Here is a 25,329-nt window from a genome sequence, read left to right as displayed (position 1 = left end):
GAAACCTTGCGTGCAATCAATGAAGCTCTTTTCAATTATAATTCTTGTTATTTGTAAACGAAGCTCTACTATTGAACGCAGATTGTTACAAATGCCTCGTTTTGGATTTAAAAAGAGCAACTGTGTCTGTCAACTTTTATAATTAACAAGGCTTTTTTTAAAGAAAAAACAACCACAATTAGAATAATGTTATAACGGTTTAAGAGGCTGACTATTAGCGAGCGATTGGAAAACGTTTGCAGTAAATGTGCTACAGTAAAGTGAGGATGAAATATTGAAACCAAGTTATTACTCATTATTTTAATGCAAGAAAATATTTGTAGTTACCGTGTCTAAAGAGAACTTATATGTAATGACTAATCAGAAAAAATAGTTATACGTTTACTTTGAGGATTAAATCAGGCGATGGTTTGCATTGATAGTACCAGAAAAAAAGAGGTATGCCTACATGATTATGCATTGCAAAAAAAAAAAATATGTGTTTCTCTTTCGCAGTAACTAAATAAAAAAAGAAAGCGGGATGGGGAGATAAAAATTGTGGTACCCACTGGTAGAAGGGGTAACCGTTGGAGAACATCTTGAAAATAATAACCATACATGGTTTTGTCTGCAGCCAGAACCCATTGACTGCTATGTTTTTTATTTTAAAAAGAAAAACTATGACAAAACACAAACTACGGATTCATTGTTGGTCGAAGTAAAAAAAGATTTACATCGGAACAGAGACTGTTACAAAAAAAAATACATTAAGAGGTATCGTATGAGAAACGACCCCACTATTTACGATAAAACATAAGAAACTGCATGAATCACATTATTTTCATGACGACATATGTCTATTAATTGGATTGTTTCTGTATGCTCACTGATTACATGTAATGTTACCGAAATATACTACTTTTTTTTCTTGCAGGAATTTTCACTTCGGTTGTCATAATTATAAACACTCATAAGTTCCAGTTACTACATCTATTCAAGTCCTTTACGGAACTGGTCCAGAACTAAAAGCATACAAGACGAGTTAATTCCACGATATAGGCAAGACCAGAATGTCACCAACAAAGGGGCCTCAATTGTCTGCAAAGACATAGGGTAAACCATATTATTTTGTCCATAGTCCCTCCCCCTGTTTTTTTGTTATATGGTGAATATGGGCGATCTATAACGCAAAAAATCGAAGCTCATTATATTTTAGTCTTTTTCGGTGTGTAAGGCCTTCTTGCGGTCAGTTAGTCACAACAGCTGGAGTTATACGACTAGAAATAAAGTGATTCAGTTTTGTGTTTATAAAGATCATTCTTAATTTCGTTTTTAAACCTAGTCAAGTTATTACAGACTGGATAAAGACTATTGAAAGGGCCGTAAACGGTTGAACAAGGTTGAGATGGTGACATTATGACTGAATTTCAAGCTTTGTATCGTTGTGTCAATTTAGTTTCTTGTGAATCACAAAGCATTCCAACAGTAAGATTACTTCGAGTAGATTTTAAGGAAGAAAGTGAGACATGCATACGACGTTTTTAATATTTTATTTAAGTAACAAGTGTGACTTAACATTAAGAACACGCTATCAGTTTGAATCAAAGCGTCTCGGTTTTTATCATTCATAAACCCACCTTGTCTCTTACTGAGACCACAATGAATGTGCTTCTCAAGAAGCTTATATTGGATGAAGTGGCCATTGTTTTTTTCTTTGATATTATCAATTCCATCAGAGCTCTGTAATTTCATTCGATTATATATATATATATATATATATATATATCAGGTGAGACGCAGATATAAAAAAAAGGTAGCTGCAACTATTACAATGTCCTGTGTGAAAGTCCCAAAAGAAATGTTATTGATATCGCGGCAGCTGTAAAGTTAAATGCTGTGATTTTTAACTAGATGGCTCAACAGAAAAAACCAGGCTTTAGAAATAAGAACTCGTATATGTTTGTAATCTGATTTAAAGACAATGTCATATGGATTAGGGAAACTAACATTAAAAATGATAACTCTAAAAAATAGTTTGATTTTGATTGCGAACTGTTTGTGAAATAATGAAAGACTCCAAGGGGAAAAAAAAAGAAACATCTTATAGAAACCCATTGTACCCCAATTATTTATATCTGCTTTAACCTCACCACCATTTTTTTTAAATATGTATAGCATAATTGTCAGACTGTGTACAACAAACGAGAATACATCTTGCAAACGTAGGGATTCCCAATTGTTGATATTTCATAGTTTGCATTTTATCATCCGAATCCTCATCGTTTCATTCTCTTTTTTTCATGTCACTTATAAGCCGTGATAAGGATAATTGCCAGCAATGCTGTTTTCATTTTATTCTGCTAGTTCCCCCACAAAAGTACTATAATCTCGATTCATTTTATAGAGGTTTATGATACCTGTACCCCTAGACTCGAGGATCCGCCAAGTTGAACTATAACTTTTACCCTGGTATCCTTTCCGTATATCCAGTTTCAACACTGCCCTAACCCCCAGGCGTACGTGTATACCAAATATCGCTATCTGTTGTAATCCTATATTGCTACTATCGATAACACACTGCTTGCACATATGATTATTCCTGGTTCAGAATAGATGGGCGTGTAATACGGTCATTCTGTATGAAATATTGATTAAGTAATAATAGCGGATCCCCTCGTCGTCAGATGATAAATCCAAATAGTCAGCCGAAGCATTTCTGAAATTGATCCTCAATGATGCTGCAATTATCTAAATATGCCTCTTGAATATTATTCTGATATGTGTATATCCCGTCCTTTCTCGATTTGATCTTCATCATATTGATCTTTAACAAACTCTAAAAGCACTTTTAATAAGATGTTCGATTCAATATCCTCGATTCCAGTTGTCTCCGCCACATTATTTTTATCACGATTATGTCTACATATTCAGTTTTGTTAACCTCTTGCGTACCACTCTTTTAAAAGTCTATCCTTCAATCTCCTTTTTTTTTTTTTTTGCTGGTAATTTTAATATCCTCGTCTACAGATTTGTTTAGCTTTTGTTCGCCAATACAAGCCTTCATGGGCAAACTAATGGGTACTTTGTTGCTCGTGTGTAGAAGGTATTTGTGTTTTAATCCACCTAATCGTAGACTGAGGGAATGGCATACTGATGCGGAAGAGCGAGAATAGCTTTTTGGTAAAACGACATAAACTTGATCCCGCAAAAACATTCATCCTCATCGTCAGCTCGTTGTGTTTAGGCACTATTATTCATAGTTCGCAGGTAGACCACAAAAACGTTGTAATGTCTTATTACATGACCTTGATTCATGTTGGTCGTGAACTTTCTAAAATGCAAAGGAAAATCGTAAAAATTGATTGTGTCATGGTTAAAAAGAATACTATTATTACAGTTTACGACATGGCTTTTACAGAGAATGAGTTTGTGATGGCAAAAGCAAATCCATAAATTGGTTCTTTGGAGATGGAAAGGAAGGAAAGTTAGTTATAGTGAGAACTATTTTTTTCTATCTTTTTGCCAACTAATCAATTCCGAGCCGGCTTAATCCGCGCAACACAGTTTCTTGCAACCTTTTCAAACCATTTCTGATTGAAAACCAGCTATTTATGAACAGGCTTGAAAAGCCCGTCAACTCTACAAAAAAAGTCTTTGAACAGCAGTCCAGCCTCAATGAAGAATCAGAAAACAGAGTATTACTGCTAAAAATATCGCGGTTAACTTGTGACAAAGCGACACGATCTGTTGCTTTTTTTTTTTGCAGAGGAAGAGCCTTTTGATAACGTAGTAGTCAAGTTAAAGATTACCTTTGACGCGGGATCTCCCGTTTATTTACAAGGTGAACTCTGGTCTAGAAATAAGGTTTTTATTACAATGCTGACAATATCCTTGTTTGGCTGTTAAAAGCGATAAGTCTTATAGAAGACATTTTAGCTACCAATAGGGACAAGATAAATCTATTTACAAGGTGAAAAGAGGATGCTACAGATAAATGACTAAGGAACAGTTTCCAACGACGTAGCATATCAGCCGGAAGAACTGGTCGAACTACGGTTGTTAACGTTGCTAAAGATGTGGAGCAGCTGAACGATCATTGAAATTAATCTAGCCAACTCAAACATAACCATTCTTTAGGCGAGGTCATAAAAAAGGTAGAAAAGTTTACTAATAGATTAACGTAGAGAAGTAAATCTCTCAGTGGCATGTGGAAGGTATGGTTTAAAAATGACATAAGGAGATCCTCTGAAAAGCCAGTAGTTATAATAAAAGATAATTCTTTCTTCGTATTTTATAATACCCCTTTTATTATGCTCTATAAAGCATCATTTCCCTGACATTTACATGCTAGATGAATCTTAAAACCAATGGTATTGACAGGTTTTGTTTAGTGATACCAGGTTTACTGTCGATAACTTGTGTTCTTAAATGTAGATATATCAATGGCTTTTCGTTTTAAAGCAGTATCATCAAGACCGATTTGTACTAATAGTCGTTAGACAAGTGGTAATAACCAAAAAAAATAAAACCAACAAATTGTAATCTGTAAATCAAGTAAACAATATTCATGGAAGTGTATGTGTGTGTTAAAAAAACCAACTGAAAATAAAAATATTATTGCTTATCTTCTTTATAATAACTTTCCATTTTGTTAGTATCTAAAACAGCAGCAATTTCAAAAGTATTAATAATTACGACTAGATATTATTTTATGTAGTTTCCATTTCAAAAAATTACAATGATTATCGTATGGCAATGAACGTTTTTTAATATATCCAGTTAGAGACAAGAACAGACTGGTGTTATCATTTATCTCAAAATGAATAACGATACAGTAATTTTTAAATAGTGAGCTATTCATAGTTTAATTCGTGGTATACGATATATATAATAATTATTGCTGATAAATTGTAGCAGCCCGTAAGAATAAGTTTTCACAAATAATAACATCACCAAAACAATAAGAGTAACCAATGACTAATCCATAAGTTACTGGTCACGTTAATTCTAATCAATTACGGCTACGAATAAACAAAACACTTCAAAAGAGCCCATCTGTTTGGAAGGGAATATTATTTGGCATATGTAATTCAAAACTTTCGAAGAAGGCTTCAATCACTAAAATCAAAGCTACAGTTCATCTCTTAAAAAATTATCTTTCAGTTTTATAAGATTGAGTATCATTGACATGCAATAAAAAAAGAGTTGGATGCTTAATGATGGTCAAAGATCATAACGAGAAAATACACCAATACTGGGGACATTTATGGTCAATGCTGCGTAGAAAATATATTTTCTGAACAACAAACTTTCAATAAGGGTTCGGCAGCTGTGCCATAAATTCGTCACCATTACTGCAGATGGTATCACGGTTGATGACTCGCATAAACGTCACAAAAGTATTTATCAAAAAGACGTTGGTGTTCTGCAGTACGTTAAATATCTGCTATCATCAATGGATCCACTTCTTTAAGCTTATTTTCACATTGTCTCTAATTGTCTTTGCAACCTCAATGTAAGGTTTATCTCATTTTTATGGGAACCGAATAAATTATATTAAACATTCGCTCTATTAAAGCGATGCTATTAAGATACTCGGCATAAAAAGAGAAATTCACCATTGTACTTCCGAGGATTGAGTAAGGCCATAAGGAAATGAAGATTATCATACAAAACTACTTTTCCCGTGCCATCACAGAGAGCGCTTTCCCAAGGCAGCCTGCGTACGCCTTAATAAAACTTCTCGTAGATGATCGATCGCATTCCAAAGGTCTGATATAAGGTCCTTTTCTGCCAGAGACGATTGTATGTTGCAACGTTTTTCGAAGTAGTTGTGCGTATTAAATCATGAACATTTTATTTGATTTGCGCAAATAGCCCAATTTTTTTTTCTTTTGTAGTATATTTTTATTGAATGCATTATATAGATGAACGACTTGTTGGTGAGGTCCCGCTGTCTGCTGCTGGAAATTTTTTGTTCTGAGGATGACACCAGATCTTACATGTATTTTTTAATGCATGCATAAGTCTATAAAGAGGCGTAAGCCCCAGCTAACACAACGAGTATAGCACGTTTTGCTGCTGGTACCAATTAAATACTGGATTGTTGGAGAGTCTTTTTTTTAAAAAAAAAAAAAAGTGCCCGCAAAGATCTGAAAAATGCTGTGATCGACTATCATTATCTCCTGTTTTAGATACTAACATGAGTTGTATAAAATCGACAGTGTCCATACCAGCTGGAGGAATACGCATTTTTTTGTAAGTAGGAATGTCTATATTTGATAGTGCTTTTCCAGCTGTACCATATTGGATTTAAAACCCTTGAAATATTATTACCCAGCTTTACAGGATTAGGCAGTACTGATTTGCTTTACTGAGTGCTTCGACACAAAGATCGAAAATTTATACAAGAGACCAATCGCGATATCGTTGTTTTACACACTTATACTTGAGATATGCGATAGTAAGACTTGTCCTGTGCGGGTGAATGTGATTAAATGGAGTTAGATTGTCAGCAATTCTACTCATACCTGGTGATTAAAGAGCAAAAAAGAGGCTGCTGTTTCTTTAAGCTGGTGTCTTCTAAATTCTTCTTTATCTGGCATGTAAAGGTCATGGATAAGTTATTTTATGCGTGTTCATACAGAGAAAATAAAAAACTAATAACGTCTGAAAATTGTATACTACTCCTTGAGCCGTTAACTTATATTTACAAACAGAACCAATAATGGTAATAGCCAAAGTCGTATCCAATGATTTGGTTTCGAATTCCTAATACCACATAGTCATTAAGACATGTCGATAATCTGGTTAACGAATGTGTCATATGAAGTATAGATGCATTTTGAGTTTCGAATGCTAATATTTAGCGTAAAGGGAAGTCATATTCATCTTTCGAAGATGATAACAATTTAGTTTGTCTACTGTGCTAAATAATAGCACATACGAATAATTTTATACGAAAGTGATATTACTAAAGTAATAACGGTATCGTCAAAGATATTTAGGTTTACACTTATTTGATTAATATGAGACAGTTTAATCAGACATCATCAACCAAAAAAAAAAAAAAAAGCAGACAAAGAAAAAGAGAACGCAATACGTATTCTTGTGTTTCTATTGGCTACAACCCTATTTAAGTTAAAGGCACTTACTGATGGCATTTGATTCTTGTACATGTAGCAGAAATAAACAGCTCTCTTCATGCTTCTTTATAAATAATCGCCCATAATCAATCAGGCATAACTCAGAATGTTGATATCGTGTGTCAATGTGAGGTTAAGACGACCTAGGAAATTTTCTTTTCCCTGTTGATAAAATTTATTTCTTCACAGTGTGCATTGTTGTATACACAAATATCTCTTATTGTATACAAGCATTATTTTGTGAGTTACTTTAGAGAAGAAGCTCAAAAAAGTCTATTTTGTGTCACCTCACGTAGACGCGGTTTACACGCAACATTTGCATTAACAAATGATAAAAAACAGCCTGTAAATAATACAACAGTCTGCAATGCACATATAATCCACACATGCTTACCGCACTATTTGCACATAAAACGTTCAGCCAGCTCTATTAATTGATATGTACTAAAAGGACTTTGTCAATTCCTGTATAAATCATCCTGTCTAATTCAATAATAAAACGATAATCAATTTTACCCAGTCTCACAATTAATACCTTATTCTTTATTTTTATAACTGTCTATCTTGTTTGATAGAACATGCATCCAGTGATGTGATCTCGTTACCAAGAATTAGCAATGCATTAGTTCTTCACCCCACAAAAACAGTTTTATACAAGTTAAAATCCTCAGATTCAAGACTTTTATGATGCTATATTACAGTGGAAAAGATACACCAAAAATGAAAGCTCCAAATTATACAGAATAAATCTGTCTTTCTTTTTGCTTCGTTCCTTTTTTTTTTTCCCTAACAGGCTGTTTTGAATTGAATTTTTCATATAGTAAGCTGTCGTTTCCGGACGTCCTTTCAAGCCAAAAAATTGTTCAGAATTATTTAAATATCATATTGGATTGTTAGGTTTTGATTTTAATTTTTTTTTTTCAAAGGACCCAAAATTAACCAAAACACAAAGGGATATACCTCGATAAAAATCACAAACTTCACTAATGTACCTTTTGATACCCTTCCCCCCAGGTGCCATAAAAAGTTTTCTTAGATAATTAAGGCTCAAATTATGCGCTTTTTTTACTGGTAACATTTGTAAAGTAATTTTATTGTCATAATTTCTTAATTGCGTGCATACCTAGAAAAACAGTCTGTGTTAGACAAAGTCTACTTTCAACAAATAAAAACACATTGTAAAATATATCAAAAGATGGGCCTGTTTTTTTTGGGCATTTTGAATATAAAGTTACGTTAACAAAAGTTCAATATCCAGGGACTTTACTTTGACAGGAAGATTAGGGAATGTCATTTTTTTTCAAATCGATTTACAACGTTTTAAGACAAACCAGCAGTAGTGGCCTGGTATGCTTTTTATACTTAATCTAACTCATGCAAGCTCAATTCAACTAACATTATATTTAGCTGGTTTTAATAAATATCTTTAATTTATCTACATTCTTATTACATCGATAATCTGCTTTGCTGTTGACTTCTTAGTGTACTTCAAGACTTAAATATTAGTACATAAAGGAAAAAGCAACTCAACACACTCTCTTCTTCATGTATCATTTTATTAGGCTTAATTGTTTTTTTTAGCCTTTGTAGGAGTTAAATATATATTTGGTGACAGTTCTTTTGAAGCACTACCAGCATCATCAGTACCACTAGCGATGCTTAAAAAAAAGTCGTCGTCTTCTTTTGCAATCACTCCTATTAAAATTGTATCCTGTAACTTGGTATGATGATTTTTCCAAATATACAAGTTTTTGAGCGTGGCTATGAACGAAGGCAATTGATGTAGATATTCTGGTATGGAAAGGTTGTTGGTGTGTTTGGCTACGTAGATATTATTGATTTTCTTTACAGCAAACATGTAACCACGTGGGCCTATGAATTTTTTAAATAGTCAGCAACCCTATTATTTAGATATATGTATGTGTATGTGCTAGAAACAGTAGGGAATCAGCTTACCAACCCAGTCCATACCAAGCGTATAAACATTTTTAGAATCATTTTCAGAAAGGGGTAGTTCAAGAAGTCTACTAAGAATGGCTTTGTTCATTCTAATATTTTTTGCTTGCTGAATCAGGCATTGCTCCTGAGTAACTTTCTTTCGCTTCCATTCGTTAGTTGACAGTTCAATATTTCTTGTTGACAATAAAAGATCGATTCGACGACCGAAGCCTCGATTTAAAGGTATGCTATTTCCATAGATGTTTTCATGGTCTTTTGCAATAGATTTGCTAGCTTTACATATTGTTTCGCCACTATAGGGAATAGGCAAATAAGTACATTTCGAGGCAGCGTTAATAGAAGGACTTTTATGTTATCTACTTACTCTAGCAAGTTCAAGTTCGAATCTTTCAGTAGAATATCAAGAATGGATGCCACTTTTCTATAGCATGTCATTTCTGAATCATTCTCGTTTGGCTTTAACTTATCGTCAGCTATAACATTTCTAGCTATGATTTCCATTATGTCTAAAACTGCAGTAATGTCGTCCTCATTCTCCTCAATTGCCTTAACTTTTTCTTTTGCAATGGTCAATCTTAACTGCTTGAGAGCAAGCCTACCTTCTGTATTTTTGCTAAGCTAATAAAGGAAGAAAGTCAGTGTCTGCTTTCATAACAAAGAATTACAACTTACCTGAATCATACGGTTATAGGTCTCCTCCGATGTAACTGACATTGCAGGCGCGAGCTCTATATTTACACTGTTGACCTCTTCCCAAAATGATTCGTTTTTGACATATTTTTGAAAAACTTTCAAAGTGTTAAAGTTGACGAGACTCACAGTTTTTGATAGAGAGAGTCTAAGAAAAAAGAGATATAATGTTAAGCGTTAAAAGAGTAATGGTTTTAAATGTTTACTTACTTCAAGGCGTTTACTTCATTAATGTCTCCATCATTAAGATCAAGTATCAATTTAATTGACATGAGATCCAGTTCTTCGGCCATTGTGGTAGGTTTTAAATTTTTTGCCATTTTTTTGAGAGTGGAGATTTCAATTTGGCTTAAAGAACCATGGAGCTATATTAATAGTAAATATAAAAAATTAGCGACCTAATAACATAGTTATTTCTCTAGATGAATGATTTACCCTTTTTGCTCCAAGAATATATACCTCGTGGCGAACTTGCGATGCTAAGATGATCGGTCTGTTGACGGAGTCATAAAGTATATCAGTTTGATTTATTTTTCCTACAAAGTAAAATCTTGTCAGAAAAAGACATCAAGTTTTGAAGTAGGATATACATACTTTTATTTACTGCATTTCCTGTTGGAAGCGGATCCTATATAAAAAAAAATCACAAAGAAGTTATTTTATGCTTACAAACATAGCTGTTGTCTTTTATATATTTGCAAAAAGGTCATCGATCTCGTCTCTACATCATTTAAGAACTTTTTTAGCCTTTAAAAGTTGTGGTTATTTGCCCAAATACCTCAATTTTTGTCTTTCTTCAACAGTTCTTTCAGTAGTTTGTCTTTCAATAGTGGTATTGCTTGACGAAGCGCCAAAACTAATATTGCTTGATATCACATTGCCGGTTATTTTTATACAGTTACTTGACTCATCCTTAACAAGACATTGTTACAAATTAATGTTTAGTGACTTAACCGTTTGCTATAAATTTCTCTCACGTACCTGGTTTTTATATTTATTTTCACTTTCTTTGACAATATTGTTTACAGAGTCTTTTAATTCCTCACTGATTGATGGATCCCTTGCAATGCTTTTCAGATGGTATAAAAATGTACTTTCGAGGGCTTTTTTGCTCTTTTGTGAATGTTTTTCTTCGTAATATTTAATGTAGTTAGACAAATCCCATTCAGAAAGAGGGTGTTCTGAGAAAAAACTATCTTTTGATTTAAGATGTTTATAGTTGTGCATAGGTACAGTATCGATGATGCTTTTGAAAAACTAAACTCTTTAACAACTTTTTTTTTTTAAGGGTATGATTTAATACAAATTTTTAAGTCACACATCGCGGAGTGGTGGAACTTGTTGAAACGAATGATCGTGGATGGCATATAAGCTATAGAATTAGTCTATGTTGGAAGGAGGATTGATAATCTTGTTGATTTGGAGAATAATTCTGGACACTGATTTGGGTAGGTTGGCAGCAGCAAAAGGTCGCGGATTGTCGGTGCCATGAAGCCAGTAAAGGTTCCATATTTGCCAGAGGGTGGTAGAAAGTATGGAAAGATACCATTCTTCGTGTTGCACAGACAATGGATGTTTTAGATTGCAGATTGATTCATATAACATCGAAGGTGTAAATTCAAGATATGGGTAGTAGTGGGACAGTGCCCTATGCCAAAGCTGTCGCTTTATGGGGCACTCCACCAAGAAATGTAGAATTGAGTCTTCAGCAGTACCACAGAAAGAGCATTGAGGGGAAGTGACGTTACCAAAATGATTATACATCAGTTGTTTTGTAGGGATGCATTTAGAATAACAAAACTCAAAAACCTTATGCAACACGTTGTAACAATTGTTGCCTAATAATATATTTTTTTTTTTTTATGAAAGAGACTTTGTCTTTATTGTTTAAAGTCAACAATGATGAGCCTAATAATATATTCTCCGACGCACCTCCTTATATACCCGAATAAAAAAAGAATGACGTCAGAGTTTTCCTTTGGCTTTTACATGCGGAATGACCTTACTTGGTAGAGATACGAAAGACCGAACAGTGTTGAAACCGCGGCTATAGAAACATTTCTAAGTTTCCTTGTAATTTGCATCGTCTTGAGCTAGCTGTAATACAAATTTCGCGTTAGTATGAACATAAACAGATGTGATAGAGAAAAAAGTTATATCACTTACCAATTAATCAGATAACACCCACTGGACACTGGGGGAACAGCTCCAATAGGCTATACATCATGAAGTAATGCTTTAAAATGATAAAATAAACTGTAAGACTGACTTTTTGCATAGAAAATATATAAAAATTATCATACCTGTGGCAGTGTAAGACACTGTTTGTAACGGAAACCAAATTCTAGACTGCCTTCTTCCTCCGATAGATAAATCTTGTATTGGTACCAACCCCGGCATCAGTAAAAACCTTTTGCCTCCATTAAAAAAAACCTTTCATGAGGAAAAAATTGGGCAGTACAAAAGGAAAAGATAACCAAAGGTCAGCACGATCAGCTCAAAAGTAAACAACCACATTTTGATACGTATTTTGTCTACAAAATTAAATAAAATAGATTAAGTATCATTTATACTTGCTTATTTTTACAATACTTCCGTCTTCTTTTCCCCTTTCTTTTGGTGAACAAAGGAATAAAGAAAGAAAAAAAAAATCTCAAGAGGCTTTTTTATAAGTTGAAAAATAATAATATATCAAATCAAATGTTGTTAGAGACGTCATTTTGTATAATAAGGGGTTTCGACGACAAGTTGAGATAAATAGTTTTTCTACCTTGTGATGGTGGGAACCAGGTTTATGATTTTGATTTGATGTGTATGTTTTACATGGCTCTAAAGGAGGTGTTTGTAAATATATCACTATCAGGATCAATTCAGGTTTTAGGTTTTAAGTTATATTTAGTTTTTGTTTGTAGAAGAAGAAAAAAACTCTCTGTCTTAAGCTTCCAGGTTCTTACTAATGGTATCATATAATTGTAGGATAACGTAAACATGAGACTGTGAATTTTGACTGAAAATCGAAATATCTTACAGATTAAGTGAGTGATTTTCGGCTTGAAATAAAGAAGCTGTCTGAGAATCGAAAACTCTTACAAATTAAGTGAGAGATTGACCGGGAGTAAGTGGCATATGTAAAGTTTTTATTGGACATTTAAGTTTATTTGGGGACCAAAGGCTCATCCAAAAGACCTAAAAATTAGATGGTGTTTGTTCTAACGCGAGAATAAATGTAGTCATCAGCTTCAAAAACCGGTTTAGAAGCACCATGGTTGCTTTGCCCATCAAAAATCTGTAGCCTGTTCCCCTCTTGTTTTTTTATTTTTGAAGTGTCATATTTTTATGGATATATAAAAGAGATATTCTATATTGAAAAACAAAAAAAAAAGGAACCCGATATCTTAAGCCAAAGTAAATACTCTTGAAATGTAGTAAAGAACACTGTATTGCATCGAAACTGCGAGAACTGATTCTGCTGGTAGAAGTGGTTATGTTATTTCTTCTTTCTCAACTTCTTGTGTAAGTTATGATGTTGTGGTGGACGATCTACAAATGATCACTTGCAGCTGCCCTGACTTCCGCCTTAACAATATCGCATGCAAACACATGTATTTGTTGAAGTGTGATATGTCTTGGTTGTCTGTATTTGAAGGTAAAGATAAATATTATTGAATTCTTTACGGCTTCATTTCTTTACCAACCTTAAATTAAATAGTTTCTTTCAATCTCACTTTCTCAACCATTCCCCAAAGCTCGCCTGATAGCTCAGCTCTTCTTACTCCAACTGAACAAGCTCCTCTCACCGCTCCAAGCAATTCTTCAATAGATTTCGACACTCTACTTTCTAACATTCATAAAATTAAACGCCAGCAATATACTTTGACCGAAACTGAGCTCGAAGAATTAACGGCTTCAATCACTGGTTTCTCTCTCGTATAAATTCTACAAACATTCCTTCCAATTCTAATTTTACTATACAAAGATAACAAAAAAAAAAGTTAATAATAAACGCTCTGTCTAAAAATCAAAAGTAAAGCAGTCCTATACTTTTAAAAACCGCTCAAAAATTCCACCACAGAAGACGACACTCAGACAAAAAATAAATCATTAAGACTGCTTTTGCCTGCAAATTTTTTGTAATCTAAATGATTGTTTAGGCCCCGAGTGTCATAAGTGTCATAAGTGTCGTAAGGCTCTCCAGTTCTGTGATTAAAATGATTTTAATAGACCTGAGGGCATACCATGCGTTAAATAAGCATTTAATCGTTTTTCTAAAATTTATCATTAACCACTATAACTTGAGTTTAATTTTGAAGATGTGACAACTACAATAAGTCCAATACAGTGCGTCCGCCCTCAATTGGACACTTTTTTGAAAACATTGGTCGGATTTTTGAAAAAAATTGGTCACGTTTTTGAACTTTTTTGGTCAAAAATGTGAAATTCAATTGGAGACTTTTTTGAACTTCAATTGGTCACTTTTTCGAAAATCGTTTGGCCACTTTTTATAAAATGAATTGGTCATATTTTTGAAAATTATTTATTTTGGTTAGGTGTGAGCTATATAGGAATTTTTTTGAGACAATTATCGAATTGATTAACTGAGTGTTGAATAAATGCTACAAGGTGTTCAACTGGTACACTTTCACCAGCTTCAGTTATGCGTGTATTTAGGGACTCTACGTCACTCAGCTTATTGCGCTTGACCTTTCCCTTTACAATAGCCCAGAATTGTTCGATGGGATTAAGTTCTGGTGAATATGGGGGGAGGTATACCGGAGTATAACCTCTTTTTACAATTACAGGGACAATTACCCCAGGGACGTGGATTAGAGCATTATCCATAATAATGAAATAACCTTTCATTTCAGGAAACTCATCCATGATATCCATGGTATCGCTTAAAAACTGAAGATAGTGGCCACCTGTAGTACCTTTGGGGACAGATAACTTGTCCTCAGGCGCCTTTCTTTTTGTTGTCCCTACTACTTTTCTCCTCTTAACATTTCCAGATTCTCTCATACTTAAGTTAACAACACCGATAGCTGATATAGCACCAATTACAGTGCGAGACACACCTGTAGCTGAGGTTGTTGTGATGATTGCTTCAGTACCTTTTTGAGACCAACCACGACTACGACGCATGTTGATATCGAATCCTGATTCATCGACAAAGATACAATTGTTCAGATAGTCCATACCATTTCCGATCCCATGCTCAACCCAGTTAGCACGAGCCTGAAGGGTTGCTTCCTTATTTTTACCGACTGGATGACGACTAACAACTTTGATGCTTAGATTGCACTCTTCCCTCATAAACTCGGCTACTCTTGTTTTTTTAATTTGTAGTCCCTCGAAGGTCGCTGTCAAATTCTCTACTGCATCCTGGATTGTTGCAGAAGCATCTTCATCAAAAAACTGTATCAAATTCGTTTTATGCCTTTCGTCTAATTGGCTAACTGGTCTGTTGGAGCCAAGGTTCGTTTTTTTAGTAGGTATATTTCTTTCAGGGTCGTCCTCATAAGCCTTTTTCCACTTGCGTGCCGTATCATTATTTACGTTTGCGGCCTCAGCTGCCTGTTTAGCTTTCATAAGTTTCTCTTTCAAAAATAAAAATATTGCTTACGATCTTCAATAGTATAAACATTGTATTGAAGAGTCCGTTCTTTTTTAGGAGAAGCTTCCTCCATCGTAATGTCATTTGAAATTGGCATTTCAAATTGAATGTCTTTGCTTTTGATGCATTTCCGAAGATCAGTCAATTTCTTTAAACGAAAAGATGTTTCTTCAACAAAAGAAGGTGCTTCTTGACCTCTATTGTCTCTAATGTTTCCAGTACCGTCTTCATAAAAAAATTGCATGTTAAACTAAAATATTTAAAGTATATGTGAAAAATGACCAAATAATTTGACCAACTCATTTTCGAAAAAGTGACCAAATGAAATTCGAAAAAGTGACCAATTGAAGTTCAAAAAAGTGTCCAATTGAATTTCACATTTTTGACCAAAAAAGTTCAAAAACGTGACCAATTTTTTTCAAAAATCCGACCAACATTTTCAAAAAAGTGTCCAATTGAGGGCGGACGCACTGTACCTACACTATAGTGGTATTTTTGGCACACTAACCACCACCCACTTTTTTTAAAGAACGACCATTGATCTTTACTTGCACCTCCCAGCCGGGAAGAAGCCACCCCCTCTCACCTTTACTTAATTTTAAAAACAACAACAATGGGAAAATCAAGAAGAAGTACACACAAACGTTTGGAAGAAATGAAACGACTTGCGCTTTTAGATCCCGAACTTATACTCGATGAAGATGCTATCTTTATGTTGCAACCTGCTCGTCGCAAATACACTCGTCGCCCTAAATACGATCTCCCACCTGACGATCGTCATACGACAACAGATATATCTGAAGTTATTGAAATCAAGCAGGGAGCCGGCCCCGGAAGAAAGCGTCAAAAAAAACAAGAGGACATCTTTGATTCTAACGATTGTAATGACTCTAATGAACCGACCCCTGAGGAAATCAAGGAGCAAAAGGCTTCTGTTGAAAGAAAGAGAAAGGTCGATTTGAAATATCAATGGTACAATGTACTTAAAACATTGTGTACCAGCTACTTGATCTTTGTTGGCAAGCAAGGTGGCTTGCCATCCACCGAGATTGATTCGCCAGTTGCATTCGATTGCCAATGTAGTGAAAAAGTACTTCTGACAAAGACCGTCAGAATGTACTTTTTCCATGGTAAGGAGCAAAATATTCGACAAAATACTAGTATTCTCTAACCCTGAATATAATTTTGAAATAGCTATCAAGGATGTATCAGTCTGTTACTGCAGCTGTAAGCCCTTGGCAGAAGCATTAATGTTGATGGGTATGTTTCCTTCTTCTCCCTCAAGCCCCAAAAGTGCAATCCACTTGGGTTTGTTGGGCTTCTTTAATGAAGTTCGAAACACCCTGAAGTCTTCTTCTGAGGGTATTGCGAAGTTGTACAACAACTTAAGGGGAAACCCCGTCCAGGTACTTATTATCGTAAAGATAGTCTTCATATATCTACTAATCTGTTTGAGTAGAGTTGTTTGTCAGCTAATATATGCAGAAATGTACTATACATGTACAACCGACTTCTTTTGGCCGCCGATAAAGAGGTCAATCAACGAACAGATTTGAAAGACCTGGCAATGTGCTGTCCTGCTTGTCCCAGTGTATGTTTACATAATAAATTAAAATCAAATGAGATCGTAACCTCTTCATGTTTTATAGAGGGACTCCAATCATCCTATGGATCGCATTTTCATCACTATGGATGGATGTTTTAGTATGAAATGTAAGTCGAAAGCAAGTCTTCTTGATGAATTATTTACGATTGATACTGTGGAGAACGCATGGGTGAAGCCTGAATCTGTTGAGCTCTATAAAAAGGAAAAACCACCAAAAGATGTAAGTATTATGAAAGGTTAGAAACGATTTGGCTTGCTGACAAGAAAATACGATCAATAGGCTCTTTTAAACGAAAACTCATTCAGAGCTGCAGGTAATGGCGCTTCATATAAGTCCAAACTGTATCCCGTGAAAGGACTTTTTGCTGCTTCGTGTGCGCGCCATGACCTCACCCTAAAGATGGTGGATATGGATAGTGGTGAAGGGTATGTTGTATACATTTAAAATTATTTTATACTAACCACAATTTCTATTTAAAGATTTAAATATCCACTATCTGTTCTCCACGACTTGTTTCAAGAAGACAAGGACAGCATTAAGACGCCAGTAAACTTGATGTACGACATCATTTGTGTCTTGGAGAAGTCGTTGACGGTAACATCTCATTCAATATTGTTGATGCATAAATGCTAATGTATTCTTATGATAGACTCACTTCCCGTACTTGACTGCTAACGGCACTCTTGCACTCCCCGTTTTTCATGCTTATGCGCATGTTATTAGCTGTCAGTCCAGCTTTAATCCTAAAAACATTGAATCGTACGGCAGGACTGACGGCGAGGCATCGGAACGTTTATGGTCTTCACTCAGACCATTCGTCACCATTACACGTCCGATGTCTCAGGCCAACAGAAGGCTGACTCTTACGTTGGCCATCCGCCATCGTAACATGGAAAAAAAATGGGGAATGGGTAAGATGTTGTTTTTGTAAAGGAAATGGTGCATATCACTAACGACGTTATTTTGGTTTATAGCAAGTGTCTTGTACGGGAAGTACAAAAGTACGAAGAAGATCCTGGCGGCAGGATTAGTGAAGTTGAAGGGTGTGAACCAGGAGGAGATTTCGTTGGCTTGGGAGAGGCATCTGGCGTTGACTCGAAGCGGCAAGTCGTGCAGCAAAATCTGGAGTGATTTGCCACCATCATTGGGATCTGTAACAAGATTTTATCTTTTGGAGTCGATCTTGTTCAGATTTAGGTAATAATGAAACGATCACTAAAAATATCTAAATTTAACATGTCTTTTTTATCACAGAGTTAAAATGTATGAGAACTCTACCGGTACCAGTAATGCAGCCATTGACAGATTAGATGGTGTATTAACGGTATCGGCCAGTGATGGTAGTATCAAGGTAGCTGGGGAGACCTTCTTCATGCAACAAATTAAAGATATCGAGAAGAAGCAGGAGAAGGTCCTTGATGAAATTAGGCAAACAATACCTAATTTCGTCCCCCACGCCTATGCCGACTTGTCCGCTGAAACTGCCCAGCTCTCCCTTGGCTTGTGGGAGGATTTCGTCCAACGAAAAAAGTTGCTTTTCAAGGATGCTATGCGAGCCAACCTGCAAGCTTACAAGTTTACCACCAACTTGATGTTCAAATCTGGACATATTGGTAAGTCCTAATTTTTTGTTTGTTGTTATAATTAAATTTTAAATATTGTAATACGTTATAAGGTACAAAGCTTGCAGGTCAACATGGCAAGGCCCTTGGAAAGCAACGAAAACTCCTGGATGACCTGCTGGACATCTACAACCAGGAATTCCGTAAGTACAAAATTGTTATTAGAAGTTTAGGCCACTAAAGTCTTTATCGTAGAGGAAGGTATAACTGCAGCTACCTTCCTGGATGGAAATAGCCCATTTTGGGGGATCGATCTCCACCCCAAGACTGAACCATGGTTGTGCGTGAGGAACGCTAACGAGGAACTTAAGCTCTTAAAGGTAAATGAACTTATAAACTCTCTATATGTTTCTCTATATGTGTGAAATATAATTAACATCTCACATTAAAACAGCGTGAAGCGCACAACCTATTCTCCAATATAGAGGTGGAGATCGAGGAACTCACAAGGGCAAAGCGTTGGGCTGCTGAAGATTTCGAGAGAACGGGTGTTGCGGAGGAGAAGGGGATCTCGGAGGGTGTAAAAACTTTATTGGAAAGACAGCTGGAACAGAGCAATAAATGGAAAAGTCACTCAATGCGATACTTGGTGCTGCTTGGAGTCAGCCCTCCTATCAATTTTGCTTCTGAACCCCAGTCTGACACTGCCAACCTCCTTGATCCTACCGTTGATTTTGAAGGTGATGATGTTGTTGAGGATGAAGAAGACTTGGTGCTGGTTTCTGAAGGTGAAGAGGAGGATGAAGATGATGGGGAAGAAGACATGGAAGAGAGTGAAAGTAGAGAAGAAAATGAAAACCAATAATAAAAAAAAAAATTACAAATAATAAACTTTTAAGCTTAATATCAATGTCTTAATTCCTTCATGGATCATTAAACGCACAAACTTTAGGCTCGTGTACGATCACGATAAGGGGTGGATTTGTTGAATGCCGCCGGGGAAATGGATCTTCTACCAGAGATTTAATTTTAAGCTCGGGCAAAAAAAAAAGCGGCACCCGAGTATGGATTAATAAAACGACATTTTTTAGGCTCATGCTTTTTTTTCAGCAAGGATTAATAAAATCTTAATTTCATAAATGTCGAATTTGAATACACTATAAACCAGAATTATTTAAATTCATATTACAAGAAACCATCGAATTACATTTAATATTAATTAAATACTATACTTAAATCAATATATAAAAGTTTCATGGCTTGGGCGATGTATATAGTATACGTATAAGTTTTTTTTGGATCATTTGTCATTTTGAAGCTCTTTTTTGACATTCATGCTACAACTGGAAAGACAATCACTAAAAGTATTAGCACCATCTGAAAGCTACAAAAAAATAGAGTATAACTGCATTTAAGAATACAAAATTAAACATACTTTTTTTTTTTCAACAGGTATAACCACATATTATGCATAATTTTTCAAAATACATAATTCGTTTTTAAGGGTTTTTTATATAAAAACATGTATAGACAATATTTTTTTTTATTTCAAAGCTTATATCATATACTATATGTTTACAGGTTTTAGAAAATACCAAATAAAGAGTACTTTCATCAGAAGGGACTTATTCTACATGTAAAAAACTAATTTGCAATGTTACAGTGTGAAAAACCAAGAAATCGGAAAATGATCAAAATAGATGCAAAAACAAAAGGTTAAAAAGACAGTTGAAATTTACATGTATATAGAAACTTAATTTCTTTTGATCTGTATAGTTTTTGTATACTTTTATTAAGAAGAATATCGTATAATGGTCAATACAGACACTTCCTGGATATGCAGATCCCTCGGATTTGATTGGCCCTAATTTATTTTGCAAGGAAATGTAAAAAAAAATCACTGAATTGGTTGTATGATCAACCCAATGATATTATATACCTCTAAATTTATATCCACATTTAAATAGTATATTTTGAATATAACTATAAAAAAAACTGAGATCTTCTATACTTGAAAACATTTATTATTCTTTGTTTTTGTTGAATATTGAAAAGCAGTAATGATCATGTGTGCTAAAAATAAAGCTAGAGATCGCCCATTTTTTTTAAAAAAAAAGGAAATTCAGAAAAAGTGAGGGGGGTATCCCAAAAAAAAATCGGACATACAAGAGTAAAATTTTTTCATCCAATCGATGAATAATTGCGCAATCGAATCATTTGTTCGGTCCAATAGAATTAGATAATTTTTTTTTCTATTAGAAAGATTACAGCCCCATACCCTGTGATTGTTTACTTTTTTCTCCCTTACACTTTTTAACTTACATGGCATCTCACCTTGCTAGCAACAAGTAGTTTTAACATACCGATTATGTAACTACTGTGTTCCGATCAAACGTACCGCCTTTGCTTTAATATCCTTCCCGTCGTGTTATCTCTAGGCAGTAAAATATTTTTGTTTTAACGAATTAAGCTTTGGAGTAAGTATACTGTTTTGTCTTGACAAATTGTAATCACAATTCCTCTAGAACTAACAAACTGTTTTAGATAGTGTATTGCCTTTGCCAATGTACACAATGCGTATAATATAAACACACCCATCTCGCTAACAACAAGTTGCCTTGTCTCTGCCACTGTAAGTTAATATTTGTTATTTGAAATTTCGGATGAGAACATGTAGAGAAGAATAGGCTTGCTCGGAGATGTTTATTGTAATAATATATTGTCATGATCATTTTATTGTAATAAATTCACAGCGTATGCCTCCACTTACGAGTCCTTTTATGTGTCAATTGCAGACGTTGGTAGTACTGCGCGTATCTAGTTTTGATAGTTACGAGAGCTTTACTTACAAACGAGTATAAAACATAACGTTTGTCATACGCCTCTAAGTTATAATATACAGCGTAATTATTACATGCAGCATCGGCTGCTATATTACTCATGACATGTGGCTCAGTTAATCATCTTTTGACTCTCCCGACATGAAAGAACAGACGCAATTATTGGATAGTCGATTGCTCTTCCACCGTATCGTACAGTCATAAAGGAGCATTTAAAAGAACTAAAATATTTGCTTTTTACACCTTTTTTTTATGTATTAAATAGACAAGATTAGCACTTTAACCAAATGACTTCACTTACAACGAAAGATGATAAATACAACTGTAGCGTAAGCAAGTCGCGTTGTTCTGTTTGTTCAAGAGAATTTTCTTCGACCTCTAACCGAAATAGACATGCACTTAAATTTCACAATGCTTCTCCCCCTGCAAATGTTGGGCGACCTTCATTAGGTGGAAGGAAACAAGCCAACCATAGATACTATAAAAAAGTTACAGCTGAAAAAACCAGACCCAAATGCGCAGTGTTCTTGACTTCAGCAATGGAAGAGTCGAAGTCTTTGGATAAAAGTAATTTAGTGTCATCGTACCAGACCAGCCTTAAACAATGGCAATTACAACTTCAAAAGTCTAGACAAATTATGTCTCTTCCAACTCTTAACAACTGGCAATGCGACTCAAGCTACTGGGAGTTTCTAACTTTCGCACTCATGACCCATGAAGTACGCAATTACGAATTATACTTCGAGCATGAAGTTTTTTTTAACTCGACGTCTCCTTTAAGCGCCGTTTATTCCAGCAATAGCTATACTCGCGAGCATATGAATATCTGTCAGAAGTTCTGGACTACTCCAACGTCTAAATTCAACTGTTTACTTAAAGCCTATTGCAAAGCTTTTACAGGGTACTATTATACCCAATAAGATAGTGTATATATTGTCAAATAAAATATTGTTGTTAAAGAAAAACGTTAAAAAACTGCTATCACAGCCTCAACCAACATATAAAGCAACGTTACTGTACATAGCAGTTTTATAACAAAAAAATTATAAGTGGAAAGATTAATAAAATCTTAAATTTATGTCAGTTTGTTCTTTATTTCCACAGTCTGTTCTTTATTTCCACAGTCTGTTCTTTATTTCAGTTTATTCTTTACTTCAGTTTATTCTTTACTTCAGTTTATTCTTTACTTCAGTTTATTCTTTATTTCAGTTTATTCTTTATTTCAGTTTATTCTTTATGGGATTCAAGACGTAAAACGCAAAATAAAAAGTATCCCAACAAATCAAGTATTAAATGTATTTAAATTTATTTAAACGAGGAAAAAGAAAGGATATAATTACCTTTGTTAATGGGCAAGGTCAGGCGAAGAAACTTCCAGCGTAGCCGGAGTTGTATCAACTGCTTCTGCACCTGGTACAGCAAAAGAAATCTTATTTTCTTTAATTGCCTCAAGGACGAGGTGCATTTGGCCAGATGTTTGCTCATGGGCCCTTCTAACTGGGACATCTTCGGGCCACCCAAACATCTTCAGATCAGCAGTTTGATCCTTGAACTTCTGGAACGGAAATGCTTTAGCAAATTTTGCGCTTGGATGAGTATCTAATGTAAAATGTCAGTAAGAGTGTCAATCTTGTGTAGTAGGGGAAACTGACGATACAACTCTAAAATTCTTTGACTATACTCTTTTCTCAAGAGATTGCCGTTCTGACTATATGGCTTAGATACTTATTTTAACATGTAAGTAATAATTTTAGTAATCTAATTTAAACGAAAACATACTTCTCTCGTTCGCATCATGGTTCCTCTTTTTCAAGAAAGCCGACAACTCGCTGCCCATCGTGTCTTTCAGACTTAGACAGTGCTCTTTTGTTTAAAAATAATGTAAGCTGCTTGTTCTATACACTCCCCAATATATTTGACTTACCTCCAGCAGTTAGCATATGCATAATCAAACGAACATTACCAGATTTTTCGTTTAATGGAAATACACTGATAACGAGGAAGTCCGAACCACAGAGAGCATTGTAGGAGTGAATTATTTTCTTCATCTCTGAGACTGCTTCCAGATGGTGCAGGTGCTTTTTCTCAGAAGTAAGCTTACTAACAGGTTGATAATCGGTTACCAATGCAGCCTTTTCTGCTGGGTTCAATGCTTTGTATAGCGTAGACGCATTTTTTTGAAAAGCGATTAAGCCTATAAACGTACAAACAATTAGATATAATTAGCATTTACGGTGAGTTTAGTATACCTTCGGATTGAACATCTGCAGTAGTATCCATTTTCCTAGTTGCTGCCAACTTTTCTGTAAAAGCGTTGTAAGGGCTTTTACGTTTACGAAAGACTACTTGCGTTGCTTCACGATTAAATTCAATGGCCTCTTCAGCCTCGGCCTTAGAAATGTTTTCTGCCAGCATTAACTTTTCAACTGTCTCTTGAACCAAGTCTCTCATTCGAGCGTCAAAATCACTGATGAGTTGTCTACTTTCTTCGGAATAGTTTTGCAAAGGCATTTGAATTATAATAACAATATAGTAAAATAGTAACAACAGAAAAAGGTGCTATGGTGTAGTATGCCCCCCCCCCCCCTCCCATGTAAAATTTTTTTTATTGTATATTAGCAGTCCTCCAAGGTGTGGTTGAGTTTAATAGGACTTACGACACTTATGACACTTATGACACTCGGGGCCTAAACAATCATTTAGATTACAAAAAATTTGCAGGCAAAAGCAGTCTTAATGATTTATTTTTTGTCTGAGTGTCGTCTTCTGTGGTGAAAAATTCGGGTATATAAGTAAATCGTTCTCCGACACATACGTCACCATTTCAACAATTCAAACAAGATAGAAAAAAAAGGCTTTTCATTTCTTCTGTAAGAATCAACAAAACATTGCTCAGGCTAGGACTCTTCACCTCATATTCAACCATGAGGTAAGTTTCGACAACCCAGCTCTTTTTTATCGTTTAGGGATTCCTTTTGGGAACTTAAGATAAGAGATGCCCGCCTGCTTAACACAGCATAAGCTAGACTTGGCTACTTATCCCTTGAGAAGCGACAACCCCACTTATTTGTAAGAACATCGCTTCCAACAAGCTTTGTTGTTTATGAATATGTCCGTCTAGGTGCTAATATTACCAATGTTTTGATTGCAAAAGCAAGGAGACAGGCTAGGACTCTTCACCTCATATTCAACCATGAGGTAAGTTTCGACAACCCAGCTTCTTTTTATCGTTTAGGGATTCCTTTTGGGAACTTAAGATAAAAGATGCCCGCCTGCTTAACACAGCATAAGCTAGACTTGGCTACTTATCCCCTGAGAAGCGACAACCCCACTTATTTGTAAGAACATCGCTTCCAACAAGCTTTGTTGTTTATGAATATGTCCGTCTAGGTGTTAATATTTCTTCTTTCAACTGGTTCAAAAAAAAAAAAAAAAAAAATCGCTCACGGCCACGTGCAGGTAATACGTTTTATACTCAATCTTGGTATGCAATGTGATGGAACTAATGTTGTTTTTTTCTTTTTTACCCATACGAGAACGCTTCTCTTTGCAACGCTTTGGTTGGGTTCTTTCGCAAGGAAAAGCTTGAAGATCTCTCTCTTAAGTAGTTTACAACAAGCTCATTTCTAGTAACCTTTAGACTTTGGCATTGATGGCATAGGTGGTTTTTAGTGTTTTTGGGTAAGCCAATTAGCCCCTGGAAATGAAGAGAAAAGGAGCAGAAACATCAAGGTTACCCTGATGATTGAACGAACGTTGAATGAGCGACTTTTACATTCTGAACATCCAACTACTTGGCCACATAAACGACAAAGACAAAGCAATAACAAAGTCTAAAGAAAAAGAGTTCAAGAATAGAAAAATGAAGTGTGTACTGGCTGCATTTGTATCTACTTAGTATTGTTTAAATTTACAATAAACATACTCTTGTAATTG

General features: G+C 35.1%; 5 protein-coding genes across 5 annotated transcripts; 3 read left to right on the top strand and 2 right to left on the bottom strand.

Annotated features, from left to right (window-relative positions):
* Positions 1-8,605: 8,605 nt before the first annotated feature.
* EV154DRAFT_33112 (uncharacterized protein) lies at positions 8,606-10,282 on the bottom strand. The gene is made up of 6 exons (XM_051594995.1): positions 10,209-10,282; positions 9,984-10,138; positions 9,756-9,921; positions 9,448-9,701; positions 9,096-9,376; positions 8,606-8,996 (listed from the first exon to the last, which is right to left on the bottom strand). The coding sequence occupies exons 2-6, from the start codon at positions 10,091-10,093 to the stop codon at positions 8,689-8,691; spliced, it is 1,119 nt and encodes a 372-aa protein (XP_051453365.1). The 5' UTR covers positions 10,094-10,138; positions 10,209-10,282; the 3' UTR covers positions 8,606-8,688.
* Positions 10,283-10,378: 96 nt separating this feature from the next.
* Positions 10,379-11,184, top strand: EV154DRAFT_522941 (uncharacterized protein). Its single transcript, XM_051603050.1, has 2 exons — positions 10,379-10,685; positions 10,755-11,184. Exons 1-2 carry the CDS (start codon positions 10,435-10,437, stop codon positions 10,909-10,911), a joined length of 408 nt encoding a protein of 135 aa, XP_051453364.1. The 5' UTR covers positions 10,379-10,434; the 3' UTR covers positions 10,912-11,184.
* A 4,813-nt stretch (positions 11,185-15,997) lies between these two features.
* Positions 15,998-19,418, top strand: EV154DRAFT_485610 (uncharacterized protein; the record flags this gene model as incomplete). Its single annotated transcript, XM_051598763.1, has 12 exons — positions 15,998-16,514; positions 16,579-16,790; positions 16,844-16,975; positions 17,034-17,210; positions 17,271-17,416; positions 17,471-17,585; positions 17,641-17,902; positions 17,966-18,188; positions 18,246-18,604; positions 18,667-18,756; positions 18,809-18,933; positions 19,008-19,418. The coding sequence occupies 12 exons, from the start codon at positions 15,998-16,000 to the stop codon at positions 19,416-19,418; spliced, it is 2,769 nt and encodes a 922-aa protein (XP_051453363.1).
* Positions 19,419-21,483: 2,065 nt separating this feature from the next.
* On the top strand, positions 21,484-22,476 carry EV154DRAFT_33004 (uncharacterized protein). The gene has a single exon (XM_051594988.1). The coding sequence runs from the start codon at positions 21,681-21,683 to the stop codon at positions 22,311-22,313; it is 633 nt and encodes a 210-aa protein (XP_051453362.1). The 5' UTR covers positions 21,484-21,680; the 3' UTR covers positions 22,314-22,476.
* Positions 22,477-22,557: 81 nt separating this feature from the next.
* Positions 22,558-23,941, bottom strand: EV154DRAFT_522906 (uncharacterized protein). Its single transcript, XM_051603049.1, has 4 exons — positions 23,643-23,941; positions 23,318-23,587; positions 23,173-23,256; positions 22,558-23,117 (listed from the first exon to the last, which is right to left on the bottom strand). Exons 1-4 carry the CDS (start codon positions 23,902-23,904, stop codon positions 22,993-22,995), a joined length of 741 nt encoding a protein of 246 aa, XP_051453361.1. The 5' UTR covers positions 23,905-23,941; the 3' UTR covers positions 22,558-22,992.
* Positions 23,942-25,329: the final 1,388 nt, after the last annotated feature.

Source organism: Mucor mucedo (genome assembly GCF_025094135.1).
Source record: "Mucor mucedo strain NRRL 3635 chromosome Unknown EV154scaffold_118, whole genome shotgun sequence".
Classification (NCBI taxonomy): Eukaryota; Fungi; Mucoromycota; class Mucoromycetes; order Mucorales; family Mucoraceae; genus Mucor; species Mucor mucedo.
This window is presented reverse-complemented; position numbering and strand designations above follow the sequence as displayed.